Consider the following 16,062-nt stretch of genomic DNA (forward strand, 5'->3'; position numbering starts at 1 on the left):
TGAGGAGGACATAAAAAACCTACAAGGGGATATAGACAGGCTGGGTGAGTGGGCGGAGATTTGGCAGATGCAATACAATATTGGAAAATGTGAGGTTATGCACTTTGGCAGGAAAAATCAGAGAGCAAGTTATTATCTTAATGGTGAGAAACTGGAAAGTACTGCAGTACAAAGGGATCTGGGGGTCCTAGTGCAAGAAAATCAAAGTTAGTATGCAGGTGCAGCAGGTGATCAAGAAGGCCAACGGAATGTTGGCTTTTATTGCTAGGGGGATAGAATATAAAAACAGGGAGGTATTGCTGCAGTTATATAAGGTATTGGTGAGACCGCACCTGGAATACTGCATACAGTTTTGGTCTCCATACTAAGAAAAGACATACTTGCTCTCGAGGCAGTTAATCCCAGGGATGAGGGGGTGGACATATGAGGAGAGGTTGAGTAGATTGGGACTCTACTCATTGGAGTTCAGAAGAATGAGAGGCGATCTTATTGAAACATATAAGATTGTGAAGGGGCTTGATCAGGTGGATGCGGTAAGGATGTTCCCAAGGATGGGTGAAACTAGAACGAGGGGGCATAATCTTAGAATAAGGGGCTGCTCTTTCAAAACTGAGATGAGGAGAAACTTCTTCACTCAGAGGGTAGTAGGTCTGTGGAATCTGCTGCCCCAGGAAGCTGTGGAAGCTACATCATTGAATAAATTTAAAACAGAAAGAGACAGTTTCCTAGAAGTAAAGGGAATTAGGGGTTACGGGGAGCGGGCAGGAAATTGGACATGAATTTAGATTTGAGGTTAGGATCAGATCAGCCATGATCTTATTGAATGGCAGAGCAGGCTCGAAGGGCCGATTGGCCTACTCCTGCTCCTATTTCTTATGTTCTTAAAGTGCTGGTGTTAGCCGTGGTGCAGTGGTAACACTCTCGCTTCTGAGTCAGAAGGTTGTGGGTTTGAGTCCCACTCCAGAGGCTTGAGCACAAAATCTAGGGTGACACTCCAGTGCAGCACTGAGCGAGTCCTGCATTGTCAGGTGCCGTCTTTCAGATGAGACGTTAAACTGAGAACCCATCTGTCCTCTCAGGTAAAATATCCTATGGCACTATTCGAAGAGCAGGGGAGTTCTCCCCTGTGTCTTGGCCAATATTTATCCCTCAACCAACCTCACTAAATCAGATTATCTGGTCATTATCACATTGCTGTCTGTGGGATCTTGCAGTGTGCAAATTGGCTGCTGCATTTCTTGCATTAGTACTACACTTCAAAAATACTTCATTGGCTGCAAAGCACTTTCGAACGTCCTGAGGTCATGAAAGGCACTATATAAATGCAAGTTCTTTCTTTAAGTAGCTCTAGTAATAATGTTGCTTTAGGTTGCCAAGGGAAATCACGAGTTACCATCAAAAGACTGCTACTGAATTGCATACTGTCTGCACCCATCACTACTTCCTCAATCAGACTGACCCAAAGAAATTTCTTTATTTGTTGCGATTTGGCCTGCATCAGGTATAGCACAAGCAGTCTAAAGCTCCCTCTACTCAGCCGCAACCTCAGAAGATTACCATTACAGTACCAGTGTGGCATTACTTCTTCATTTCTCACAGCAGCCTTCCTGTGGTGACACAGTGAGATTGTTAATTATGCCAAATTAGGAGCAGTTGTGTGATCCGGGCCATTCCCAAACTTATCTCACACCCTTGCAGCCAAACGACAGAGGAGATAGTCATCCCTTCAGTTGGGCTGGATTTGAACTCAGAAATGAAAGGTCAGCATCTAAACTGCTATGCCACCTAGTTCCCCTACAACACAACACTAACATTCTTATATTCTTGGTACAAAATTTGAACTTTAGAATGAGTAGCTGAGCCATACTGACCAGAAAGATCCCAACTTCGATCTCTAAACTGTGCTGTTAGATGACCTCGGGCAAGGCAGCGTTCGGGGTACTCAGCCTCAGCGCTTGTAAGTGGGGGGGAAAAAAAGGAGGGGGGGGGGGGGGGGGGGGAGGGAGATCAGGGTTGCCTTCCCCAATTGCTATTCAGTGACCCTTGCTGGAAAGTGCATGAGCAAACAGAACCAGGTTTTGCCATGATGCCCACTGATCCTCACTGTCTGGACTCATACATGATGAATGGCTACTTGGTTGAACTACAAGAGGGCACCTGACACCCATGGAACTGTAACCAGGAAGAACCAACATTTTGAGAAAGGGAGAAAATTGGGAGGGAAGAAAATAAAAGGTGACATCAAAGAACAGTGCTGATTTGCAGTTAATTTCATTTAGACACAGCATTAAAATGCAGGTCTCATACTAGACACTAGAACTTGTCAGTTCATTTATTTATTATTAATTGATATACAATGGCATCGCAAAGTAAGCTAGAGGATATAGTTACTCTAAACAAAAAGTGATGGAAGGCCTTCTTCAGATTACTCGCTTACATGACTCTGATGTCTTCTGCTTCCTTCTCTGTCTTTCTCTCGCCTTTGTAAACAATTTTACAACACCAAGTTATAGTCCAACAATTTTATTTGAAATTCACAAGCTTTCAGAGGCTTCCTCCTTCCTCAGGTGAATGTTGTGGAGGATGTTACTCAAGTCCTGCTCCCCTTGCTCCACCGTCACACACCTCACCCCCATTTGCTCCCAAGGATGGGTGCCAAGAGGTGAGAAGCCAACTCATCCTCAGCCAGTTTCCTGTTCACCTTCCTTGCTGTATCTTTCACTATAAAGGAGGCTTTGTTTGCTTTCAAAATTCAACTTTAAAAGATCAATTTAGAATCATGAAAAAAGCACCCACTCTGCCCTTCTCTGTATTTGCATCTTTCTATCGCCCCCATCTGTCTCATAGGTGTTCACCTGAGGAAGGAGGAAGCCTCCGAAAGCTTGTGAATTTCAAATAAAATTGTTGGACTATAACTTGGTGTTGTAAAATTGTTTACAATTGTCAACCCCAGTCCATCACCGGCATCTCCACATCATTTCTCTCCCCTTAAAATTGTTTTTGCTTCTCTCTGTCCTCATCTCTTAACTCTCACCCTCTCTCTTTTTCTTCTTTCGTTTCAGATGGGAGGTGGTGGGTGGTATGGTGTGATGTGGTGGGGAAAAGAACCACCAGCAGCTCCAGGCTGCATTTAGGATGAGGGTTGTGGAAAAAATGTAGCCTTTAGTGGCTCCCTTACCATCAATCATTTGTGCTTCTCACCATTCCCTTGCTCCCATCCACTACCCCTTCACACTACCCATTCCACGTGGTACAAACCCCTCACTCCTATCACTCTCCCAACCTCTAAACTACCGACTCAAGTCCTGTTCCCCTTGCTCCACCATCACACACCTCACCCCCATTTGCTCCCAAGGATGGGTGCCAAGAGGTGAGAAGCCTCCTCATCCTCAGCCAGTTTCCTGTTCACCTTCCTTGCTGTATCTTTCCCTATAAGGAGGCTTTGTTTGCTTTCAAAATTCAACTTTAAAAGATCAATTTAGAATCATGAAAAAAGCACCCACTCTGCCCTTCTCTGTATTTGCATCTTTCTATCGCCCCCATCTGTCTCATAGGTGTTAAAAATTAGAACCTGTCATAAATCATTAGCACTGGCCTTCTCGGTCAACAAAATAGACATGGAGATAATTAGTTGGCTTCAAGATTCACCTTTTTTTTGTAAATTAAACATTAAATTTTAGAACACAAAACAAAAGCCACAACAGGTGAGTCATCAGAACAGCATCATTTTCTCTCTATTACACACAGCCCCTTTTTTTTAAACACGGTGCAAATTTTCATCTCATACAAGCCTTTGAAATCTTGTGTTTCAAAATTCTTTGAAGAAAAGCTACTGGGCAGAAAGTGCAGGAAGTTTAAAAAAAAGTATCCCATCAGTAGAGCTAATTTTTTTTTATTCGTTCATGGGATGTGGGCGTCGCTGGCGAGGCCGGCATTTATTGCCCATCCCTAATTGCCCTTGAGAAGGTGGTGGTGAACCGCCTTCTTGAACCGCTGCAGTCCGGGTGGTGAAGGTTCTCCCACAGTGCTGTTAGGAAGGGAGTTCCAGGATTTTGACCCAGCGACGACGAAGGAATGGCGGTATATTTCCAAGTCGGGATGGTGTGTGACTTGGAGGGGAACGTGCAGGTGGTGTTGTTCCCATGTGCCTACTGCCTTGTCCTTCTAGGTGGTAGAGGTCGCGGGTTTGGGAGGTGCTGTCGAAGAAGCCTTGGCGAGTTGCTGCAGTGCATCCTGTGGATGGTGTACAATGCAGCCACAGTGCACCGGTGGTGAAGGGAGTGAATGTTTAGGGTAGTGGATGGGGTGCCAATCAAGCGGCCTGCTTTGTTCTGGATGATGTCGAGCTTCTTGAGTGTTGTTGGAGCTGCACTCATTCAGGCAAGTGGAGAGTATTCCATCACACTCCTGACTTGTGCCTTATAGATGGTGGAAAGGCTTTGGGGAGTCAGGAGGTGAGTCACTCGCTGCAGAATACCCAGCCTCTGACCTGCTCTTGTAGCCACAGTATTTATATGGCTGGTCCAGTTAAGTTTCTGGTCAATGGTGACCCCCAGGATGTTGATGGTGGGGGATTCAGCGATGGTAATGCCGTTGAATGTCAAGGGGAGGTGGTTAGACAATCTCTTGTCGGAGATGGTCATTGCCTGGCGCGAATGTCACTTGCCACATATCAGCCCAAGCCTGGATGTTGTCCAGGTCTTGCTGCATGCGGGCTCGGACTGCTTCATTATCTGAGGGGTTGCGAATGGAACTGACACAGTGCAATCATCAGCGAACATCCCCATTTCTGACCTTATGATGGCGGGGAGGTCATTAATGAAGCAGCTGAAGATGGTTGGGCCTAAGACACTGCCCTGAGGAACTCCTGCAGCAATGTCCTGGGGCTGAGATGATTGGCCTCCAACAACCACTGCCATCTTCCTTTGCGCTAGGTATGACTCCAGCCACTGGAGAGTTTTTCCCCTGATTCCCATTGATTTCAATTTTACTGGTGCTCCTTGGTGCCACACTCGGTCAAATGCTGCCTTGATGTCAAGGGCAGTCACTCTCACCTCACCTCTGGAATTCAGCTCTTTTGTCCATGTTTGGACCAAGGCTGCAATGAGGTCTGGAGCAGAGTGGTCCTGGCGGAACCCAAACTGAGCATCGGTGAGCAGGTTATTGGTGAGTAAGTGCCACTTGATGGAAGGTGTCGTCGACACCTTCCATCAGTTGGCTGACGATTGAGAGTAGGCTGATGGGGTGGTAATTGGCCGGATTGGATTTGTCCTGCTTTTTGCGGACGGGACATACCTGGGCAATTTTCCACCTCGTCGGGTAGATGCCAGTGTTGTAGCTGTACTGGAATGGTTTGGCTAGAGGCGCAGCTAGTTCTGGTGCGCAAGTCTTCAGCACTACAGCCGGGATGTTGTCGGGGGCCCATAGCCTTTGTTGTGTCCAGTGCACTCAGCTGTTTCTTGATAGCACGGCTGAAGACTAGCTTCTGTGATGGTGGGGATATCGGGAGGAGGCCGCGATGGATCATCCACTTGGCACTTCTGGCTGAAGATGGTTTCAAACGCTTCAGCCTTGTCTTTTGCACTCACGTGCTGGACTCCGCCATTGTTGAGGATGGGGATGTTTACACATTCACGACTGGATGTGGCAGGACTGCAGAGTTTTGATCTGATCCGTTGGTTGTGGAATCGCTTAGCTCTGTCTGTAGCATTGAACAGTACTGTGTATCCTGGGAAGTTAGGTACACTACATGCTCAGGCTGCACAATCCAAATGCAGCACATTTGCTGTAGGCAAAAATATGAAGTCCAAGCCCAGGCTTTTGGGAAAGGCTGACTAAGACCTTCAAGTAAAAACTTTAGTGAAGGCATTACAAGACACAAAAGACAATTCAATGGATAAATTTAATGGTGTTATCAAATATGTAGTTTTTGAATTTATTTTATTTAAACGCTTGTTTTTTTACATTAGAAATTCAGTTACTGAAGAAAATAAACGGCAGATGAAAATAAAATTGAGAAAGGATTGAGTGTAATTTGTGGGTACTCAGTGGCCAAATAGTGCAATCACAGGGTAACTATATAAAAGTGTAGCCATTGTGTGTCGAACAGTGTAACACCTTTAACATTAAAAATACCAATCATAATGCCACCTACAGGAGTAACAAGTACTTACGATGACGTTTCAATGAAATGTGTGCACTGAGTGCTGAATTTCATACATAGTATAAGTAGAGAAAGGAAAGTAAAAGCTGCCGCATCTTTTTTCAACAAGCCATTAAGTCCAAAGAACAATCTAGAAGGCATGATATTCCAGCATTTTAATTTGTAACTTGACAACTAAAATGCAGAAACTTACTGTCAGTGAAAATGAACAGTTGTGTTGATTTAAACAAAAATGCAACAAGTGTGTGAATCAGATTATAAAATATTTAGCTAATTTGTGTGGGTTTTCCTGCATTCATGCAATGGCATGTTAAGCATTTGCATGGTCTGGTGATAATAACGTTCACTGAATCCTCTGGAGTTTCAGCATTGATGCAACTAAAAACTGAAAAATGCAGCTTTTTTTCTTCCCCCATTTGAAATTGTTGCACCCTGAACACATCAATAAAACAAATATTGAACATTCACTCAAAAGGTGGTTAAATGTTTGCCACAGCTATGTGCAAAATTTTCACAATTTTCCTGTTTGGGGGACTACCTGCAAATTTAGACAAACTCCTAAGCCCTGGTCCTAACTTGCTGAAGACAATGTCAGTTATCCAAAGGAAAATAGTACCATTAGTATACAGAAACTGGTACATAACACGCTAGTTAATCAACACACATAGAAAAATCCAACAATGATTCAGACAGACAGAAATCTAAAGAATTAATTTATCCCTTAGGATCTCCCTGCAGACCAATTTAAAAATCTATGATGTACAACACATTCTGTACGCGGCACATCTTACTGACAGGCCTATTTCAAGAATGAAAGCAAGGGGGGTAACAGTATTTGTAAAGCTGGAGTGTTGAACTTCGAACCAGATGATCAGTCTAAATCCTAGTGCATGTTTCCAATAACAAACCAAAGTTGGATTTAGCCTAAAACTATCCATATTTCTGACATCCACTTGTCAGTGTGTTGCTCCTCCTCCATATTATCAGCCAGTAGAGATATTTTTTTAGTGCCCATCAAGATGCAACTCTTCCCATTTCAGGCAGCCAATGTCAGATTCTGCTCAGCCCCAACAAATGCCTCAGTTCCAAAGTCAGAAGAGCATGCCTACTGGCCCAGTGTGGCATGTTTTGCATTTGCCACACCCCCAGTCACAGTATGAACTCTTGGAATGAGATTGGTGCCTAACTCGGCCATTTTGTGCTTTAGTCCCACAATCAGTACTCATTTCATACAAGATCCTCACAGCCAGAAGACAGAGGAAACGTCCAGCCTATCAACCTGAGCTGGATTTTGAACCCCATGGTCTGATGTAAAAGACTAGTATTTAACCCACACCTAGTTCCCATTAAAGGGCACAATCAACATCAAATATATATTTTGCAATATTTAGGAACTAGCTACTAATACAAAAAGAACAACTCCACTAAGTACACCCATGCATATTTTAAAAATAAAACCAGTTGCAGCATGGGAATCAACGTAAATGCAATACTCACCTCAAATCACTTTTCCATTCAGCCTCCCTCAGAGGGTTACATTCACCAGTTTTAGCAAATCAATTTACGAGTGAGAAAAAATTACTTGAGAAATGGAGACGAGTCACCATTCGTATACTGTTCACTTACTGGTAGGGAAAGAAAGAGCCCTCACAGTAGCCAAACTCCTTTTTAAAAAAAAAATTAAGATCAACAGTGAAACTGCAGATCACAGAACAGAAGCGACACAGTAACTTGCAGGTTAGGCCAACTTAAGGGAGACATACCAGTATTATCAGTTTCAAAAGCCTTTTTGAGAGACTGCCATTGGCATTAACCGCAATGCTGATAGCAGTGTCAGTCGAAACACTGCTGACATCACTACCTCAGAGAACAATCCAGGACATTACACATCTAGTTTCAGTCTGATGTGTTTTTATATTTAGAGAGATGTTCCTGCTGCAAATTCTGTTTTTCCTCTTCAGCACTTCCTCTTGCTTTTGCTAGGTCATGATTTTCTAGTTGCCACACTGTGAAAAATGGACGTTTTGAAAAATCTCTGTATACCTTTTAATATATAACTTTGAAAGCGCGGAGCGCCAGAGGAGAGGCCTGAGGAATAAAACAAACATCGAGAGAATTTGAGAAAGTGACGTCACAGTAAACGTGGAGGACGAGCTCTGAGAGTCCCGGGATAAAAGGATAAGTAGATTAAGTTTAAAAATAATGGGATAAATTGATTACTAATTTCAAATCACATTAAGTCCATTTACTAACAGTTAAATAAGTAAACATATTAATAAATAATCAGAGTAATGAATTAGATATAAGGGGATAAGATAAACTAAGTCAGGGACCCTAACACTAATGGGATCCAAAATTGTATTAAAGAAGTATCTGGTGTACGTAAATATTAACTAAATAAATAATAAATAAGAGTTAAAGGTGCACTAAGATAAAACACGATTTATATATCGACACTAAACAGAATGGAGGGGCAATTGAGTCCCATTGCCTGCAATTCCTGTGCCATGCCCAGGATGTTCAGGTGTCCTGGATAACCACGTGTGCAGGAAGTGCCTGCAGCTGCTTACGCTCAGGGTTTCTGAGCTTGAGGAGCGGCTAGAATCATTACAAGGCATACGAGGCTGAAAATTTCCTGGATCGTACGTTCCTGGAGGTGGTCACCCCACAGACACAGAAAGCTCAGGACAGTAAATGGATGGCCATTCAGCAGGGTAGGAAGAGGCAGGCAGTGCAGGAATCCTCTGGGACCGTGGTGCTCACTAACCGGTTTACAATACTCAATACCGGTGAGGGTGACGACACCTCGAAGGAGTGCAGTCCAGAGCATGGGACCATGGGGCAAAGGACTGCACGAGGGGGGGCCCAGCAAAGTGTAGGAATGCAGTGGTTATAGGCGATTGAATAATCAGGGGACAAATAGGCGTTTTTGCAACCGCTGGCATGAGTCCCTCATGCTGTGTTGCCTCCCTGGTGGCAGGATAAAGGGCATCACAGAGGGTGCAGAACATTTTTTTTGGGGGGGGGGGGGGGGGTAACAGCCAGAAGTCGTGGTCTATGAGGGAACCAATGACATTGGAAGGAAAAAAGTTGAGGTCCTGCAGTCAGAGTTTCAGGAGCTAGGAAATTAAAAAGCAGGACCTCAAAAGGTAGTAATCTTTGGATTATTTCCAGTGCGATGCACTAATGAGTATAGGAATAGTACGATAAGGCAGGTTAACGTATAGCTGGAGAAATGATGCAGGAGGGAGGGCTTCAAATTCCTTGGGCATTGCGACCAGTTGTGGGGCAGGAGGAACCTATTCAAGATGGACAGGTTGCACCTCAACAGAGCTGGGACCAATGTCCTCACCGGGAGGTTAACTAGTGCTGTGGAGGAGGGTGTAAACTAATTTGGCAGTGGTATGGGCACCAGGATAAAACATTTGAGAGGAGAAACAAGGTGCACAGAGGACTGGGAGACAGATAGCACTAGAGTAAAGCATAGATTTGGATGAGAATTTAGGAGGCATGGTTAGTAAGTTTGCAGATGACACCAAGATTGGTGGCATTGTGGACAGTGAAGAAGGTTATCTAGGATTGCAACGGGATCTTGATAAATTGGGCCAGTGGGCCGATGAATGGCAGATGGAGTTTAATTTAGATAAATGTGAGGTGATGCATTTTGGTAGATCGAATCGGGCCAGGACCTTCCGTTAATGGTAGGGCGTTGGGGAGAGTTATAGAACAAAGAGATCTAGGAGTACAGGTTCATAGCTCCTTGAAAGTGGAGTCACAGGTGGATAGGGTGGTGAAGAAGGCATTCGGCATGCTTGGTTTCATTGGTCAGAACATTGAATACAGGAGTTGGGATGTCTTGTTGAAGTTGTACAAGACATTAGTAAGGCCACACTTGGAATACTGTGTACAGTTCTGGTCACCCTATTATAGAAAGGATATTATTAAACTAGAAAGAGTGCAGAAAAGATTTACTAGGATGCTACCGGGACTTGATGGTTTGACTTATAGGGAGAGGTTAGATAGACTGGGACTTTTTTCCCTGGAGAGTAGGAGGTTAAGGGGTGATCTTATAGAAGTCTATAAAATAATGAGGGGCATAGATAAGGTAGATAGTCAAAATCTTTTCCCAAAGGTAGGGGAGTCTATAATGAGGGGGCACAGATTTAAGGTGAGAGGGGAGAGATACAAAAGGGTCCAGAGGGGCAATTTTTTCACTCAAAGGGTGGTGAGTGTCTGGAACGAGCTGCCAGAGGCAGTAGTAGAGGCGGGTACAATTTTGTCTTTTAAAAAGCATTTGGACAGTTACATGGGTAAGATGGGTATAGAGGGATATGGGCCAAGTGCAGGCAATTGGGACTAGCTTAGTGGTATAAACTGGGCGACATGGACATGTTGGGCCGAAGGGCCTGTTTCCATGTTGTAACTTCTATGATTCTATGATTCTAGTTCAGAAATAGGAGCAATTAGACAGGGGGCAAATGTGAGGCAGTCTAAGATGAGTTTGGAGTGCATGTGCATAAATGCATATAGCGTGGTACACAGGACTATGATATCGTGGCAATAACAGAGACCTGGCTCAAAGAAGGGGAAGATTAGGAACTTAATATTCCTGGCTACAAGGTATTCAGAAAAGATAGGGAAGGAGAAAAAGAGGGGTGGGGGGTGGCAATATTGATCAAAGAAACTATTATAGCACTGGAAAGGGATGATGTAGTTGAGGGGTCAAAGACAGAATCAATTTGGTTAGAATTAAGTAACATTAGAGGAGCTATTACACTACTGGGTGTACACTATATTCATATATTAATGACTTGGACTTGGGTGTACAGGGCACAATTTCAAAACTGCAATGACACAAAACTTGGAAGTGTAGCAACCAATGAGGAGGATAGTAATAGACTTCAAGAGGACACATACAGGCTGGTAGAATGGGCGGACACGTGGCAGATGAAATTTAACATAGAGCAGTCCCGTTCACCCATCACCCTTGTGCTCGCTGACCTACATTAGCTCCCAGTCTGGCAACACCTTAAATTTAAAATTCTCATCCTTGCGTTCAATTTTTTTCTATGGCTTCGCCCTTCCCTATATCTGTAACCTCCTCCATCTCAACAACCCTCCCAGAACTCTGCATTCCTCCAACTCTGGCCTTTTGTGCATCCCCTATTTCCTTTGACCCACCATTGGTGGCCATGCCTTCAGCTGTCTAGGCCCTAAGCTCTGCAATTCTTTCCCTAAACCATTCCGCCTCCCTATTTCTTTCTCCTCCTTTAAAACGCTCCTTAAAACCTACCTCTTTGACCATTCCTGTCCTAATATCTCCTTATGTGGCTCAGTGTCAAATTTTGTCTGATAACGCTCCTGTGAAGCACCTTGGGCCGTTTTACTGTATTAAAGGCCCTAAAGAAATGCAAGTTGTTGTTGTTAGGTGTCTTGAAGATGTAAAAGGCATTACATACATGCAAGTTCTTTTAATTGGCAAATCCAGTGCAAGGGAGACCAATGCAACTTTCACCCAAACCCCTCTCTCTCTTGCATTATCACAACCAAGGCTTATTTCCAATAGGCAGGACTTGAATAAATAAACCATCTCAACCTACATTGGTACAAAATCTCTATTTGCACTTTCATCAGGCTCAAAAACATTGCTGTTGACAAACTTTTGTGCTTTTTGTCATATAACAATTAAGAATAGGACTTTATATGTTACAAATTTACAATGGGGAACATGGTACTGACTCTTGCTGAAGTGGAAATTGCACATATTACATTCACATTTATGCATTTTACATTTTGATTATCAATATAGATGATTAATAATAAGAGGTTATCAGTTCTGCATTTGCAGATACAACTAAGCAATCACTGACAGAGATATTGCAATGGGAATGCCTGCACCTGTCTTACCAAATTCATCCTTTTCCTTTGGTTCAACTGAAAAGGGATCTACAAACAGCAGAAAGTGATGCTGAATTCTAAACACTTCACTTCTAAACAGTCTGAAAAATTTGCATGATACCAGTTTTAAAAGTCTTGCGATTCAAACACAACAACGAGACATTTACTGCTCTCACTAATCTGAGTGTTCTCTGTAAGTAATTAACTCTGCAGGAAATAGCTGGGAAGAAAATTTAAAACAGCCAAGACTTACTAAAAATGAACTCAAAAACTTGGAATCAGATGGACAAACCTTTTCTTACTTATGGGGTCACCTCCAATAAAACAGATTAAATTAAGTAAACACTTCAGGAAAATGGCTATTAAAGAAGCTTATTTCCAATGAGGCACACCTCAAAAGTATATCTCAAAGATGTAAGGTTTTAAAGTGTGTTAAATCACGACCACTTCAGATTGCCACATGGAAGTAGGCACTTTATTTAAATTTTCCTCTTACCTTTTGCATTTATTATTTTATCCAAAAGTGAAGCAGTCACTACAAAACCAAAAAGGTTCAAAGTCCCTCTCACTAAAAATAATTTTCTCAAGCTGCAGTAAAAAATAGCTCGTTATATTTAGCTCATTAGCTCTTCAAATCTGCAGACTAAAGTATGCAAAAGTTTGTATACTTAACATTTCAAAATGAGTTGGGTGCTGACGCTGCAATAAAACGCTGTTATGACTTTTCATGAGAATCAGACCAAACCACAGATCACTTGAACACAGTTCAATTGCTGAGAAAGTGAGAAAACTGCACGATTCTCACAAACCTCTGCCAGTGTTATGGATTTCTACAGAGATGATTTAAGATCCATTTTAATCCGCCTGCCAAGATATCAAGTATCCAAGAAGTGCCAGCAGTGAGGGAACACCTTGGGGATCTGAGATAACCATGACTTCGCAAGAGGACGCTATTCAAGCAGCTACTTCATCCTTCCACGTCGTTTGGCATTGTACCTGCATTAAAATACATCAACACCCATTCCACCTCAAATGTGGTAAGAGCAGCAGCCAAGTTAATGGGTGTGACTCTTATTGGAAACTAGATTTCTGATAGCCTGTGCGATTCAGCAAATGTTACCGTGAAAACTATTACTGTTCAACACTGACATGCATGCAATTGTGTCGATGATCTGATTTGTGTTCAGCAATGAGTGACTTTAACCTCACTCAAATTGCATCAAAAGTAGTTATAAACATCAAAACATAAACACAACACAACAAAAAAAATCTACAAACGCTGGAAATCTAGAATAAACTACTGTACACACTGCCACTTTTGGCAGCAACTCAATTCGCCTTTTCAATAAATCTGTGTCACGTACAGTAATTGATAGCAATTACTAGCTTGCATACTAACAAGATTAAAGTGTAAAAGGATAGTGCACAGCAGTTACTATGGATTCACTGCATTCCTTAGCGCCAGCATTAAGGATCGTCAATTATCCTTAAGTATTGAAGAGACTATCAATCGCTGTTCAGAATGAGAAATTAATTTTGCAGTTAAACATTAACTTTTATAATATTACAGCATCACCACTGCAGTCTTAACCCATTTTAATCTGCATATATATTGAATGTATCATATTTCAAAAGTGAGTTTTCGTAAAAACTTACGTAACGTCTCAACTTTTTCTCCGGTGGAGACTTCCTCAACCAGCCGTTGTAGACGATATCGCCACCGCTCATCTTACTCACGAATGGGTTGCAAATGACGATGAAGACAAACAGTCCAGTCCCTCTCACACCCAGCCCCAGTAACTGTTAACCAACTCCCCAGCACAACCCAGGTACTCTCTCCCCCCAATTCCCCGTTCAACAATCTGAAAGAAGAAACCGCACTCAGTGGTGGTGGTGGGACAGACTATGGAGAGAGCCCCTGTGTACAGTCGGTCGGTCGGTCGGTCTCCTCTCTCCCCCGCCCGGCCACTCTCGCGCTGCGTCTCCCTGAGATGATTGACAGCTCCGCTCCCTCGAGCTACCGTCTCCAGACTTTCCCAACAAAGTAACCGACTCCAACCGATCCGACTACTCAGTGACGTACATCATGTGATGTTACGTTATCCAGAGGGGGAGAGGAATTTTTGCACAGAATTGTGGGATTTGTAGTTTAAAAGCCTCCCAGCTTTTCTCCTTTGCTGCTTCCACCCCCCAAAAAAACTCTCCATGGACTTGACTTAATGCTTTCGGCATCCTGGTTGCAACAGCAGGTACACCTTCGCCACCAAACCGGGCTCCTCCAGTTTCTGCAATCGAGACTGCAGTTTCGGGGCTGGTTGCTGATGACTGCTACGAAGAATTCCCATTGCGTGTTGAGCGAGGACCCCCTGTTAGAGACGAGGGTCTGTGTGACATTGATACTGATCCCTTCGCTGCTGGGTGTCCGTCAGTGCGAAGTGCAATATCTGCACCAGGAAATTGTAAACAATTTTACAACACCAAGTTATAGTCCAGCAATTTTATTTTAAATTCACAAGCTTTCGGAGGCCACCTCCTTCGTCAGGTGAACGATGCGGATCGTTCACCTGACGAAGGAGGTGGCCTCCGAAAGCTTGTGAATTTAAAATAAAATTGCTGGACTATAACTTGGTGTTGTAAAATTGTTTACAATTGTCAACCCCAGTCCATCACCGGCATCTCCACATCATGCACCAGGAAAAGCAGTGCAATCCCAATGGGTCAGTCTTCGGTCACCTTCGAGAACTACATTTCCCACCAGCGGTGGCGGTCCCAGCGTCTGGGTATTGGAGCGATCCCGTTTCACAGTCCCCGGGGGCGGGTTTAGACGGGAAAAACTCAGTGTTAGATTTCAGGTGCAGTAAAATAAACTACGGTCTATCCAGAATGTAACTTAAGTTGCTGAAATGTCTGTCCTCGATCAGATATAACATTTGTTGTTTAATATCTTAAATTTAAAAAAAGACTTGCAAAATTTTATTTTTAAAAAAAGGCATTTTTAAAAGTGAAAGTTTTGCTTTTTGGCAGAAATGCAAGGTTGCTATGCCACCCACTTCATTATTGGATTGTGTCATGAGAAAATCATTATCCTCGCTGGGACAGGAATCCGAGGAATGCGGTGCAAAAGATCGCATAGATTCCTGGAACTCGCTCGAGGTTAAAATTCCCTCTGAATGTGAGTGGAGTGGAAAGTCACAAGATCGTAAGATAACCACGGAAAAGAAGGCTGTTCTAGTTTATTCGTCTAGGGGGAAAAAACTAAAAAGTTACCCCATCCACATAGAAAAATGTACAGCCTCCTCCTGCCCCCACCCCCTTCCCAATCAAACAAGTCCAAACATTTACAAGGAACTGGTTTATCTGGTTCGGCTTTTTTTCCCCAAACTGATCCGAAAGTCATACCTTACAAAAGGAATAATAATAATACATTATTGTTTTTGACACACTTTTTGTTTATGTCACCAGTGATACTGTTGATGAATCATGGGCTGAACGATCTACGGGGACTGAAAGCAGCTTTGCAAGAGGTGGAACAACAGTATTTCTTATGTTCTCATGTTTTTATTTTTTTTAAAAACGGAGTCACTGCACACTGGTTAGTCTGAGTGTGCGTCTCATGTTATAAAATGAGTTAAAACTCTAGTGCGTGTTTGTAAACAACATATCCACAGTAATTCTTTAATTGATCAATTTCTGCATTTAAAATTGTTTAGACTCTTTACCCTCACCCACTTAAAATAAAGTTGCAACGAATTGTGATTAACTTTCTTGAGATGTTTTGTTTAACTGGAGTGTACTGATGACTTCACCGGGGAACTGGTTGGAAAGATCTGCTGAGTCAGACTGTGCAGGAGAGCTGAATTGACGTGTACAGTTGAATTGAAAGATTGCTTAAGCATCTTTCGGTTAATGGTTACTTCTACTCATGTTAGTCCAGCTCCTTCGTACTGCCAAATTCAATAATTCAGCTACTTTCCCTCAGGGGATATCATCAACATTCAATC

General features: G+C 43.0%; 1 protein-coding gene across 5 annotated transcripts in view; it reads right to left on the reverse strand.

Moving 5' to 3' along the window:
• gab1 (GRB2-associated binding protein 1) overlaps window positions 1-14,498 on the reverse strand; it is a 221,231-nt gene extending 206,733 nt beyond the window's left edge. The window contains exon 1 of one of the 5 annotated variants that reach the window (XM_067993709.1): window positions 13,718-14,498. In XM_067993709.1, the coding sequence (XP_067849810.1) occupies window positions 13,718-13,789 (72 nt within the window). In that variant the 5' untranslated portion in view covers window positions 13,790-14,498. The remainder of the gene's footprint in view (window positions 1-13,717) is intronic. The other 4 variants (XM_067993726.1, XM_067993702.1, XM_067993734.1 and 1 more) reach the window with 4 other exon arrangements.
• Between the last annotated feature and the right edge of the window lie 1,564 nt (window positions 14,499-16,062).

Source organism: Heptranchias perlo, chromosome 1 (genome assembly GCF_035084215.1).
Source record: "Heptranchias perlo isolate sHepPer1 chromosome 1, sHepPer1.hap1, whole genome shotgun sequence".
Classification (NCBI taxonomy): Eukaryota; Metazoa; Chordata; class Chondrichthyes; order Hexanchiformes; family Hexanchidae; genus Heptranchias; species Heptranchias perlo.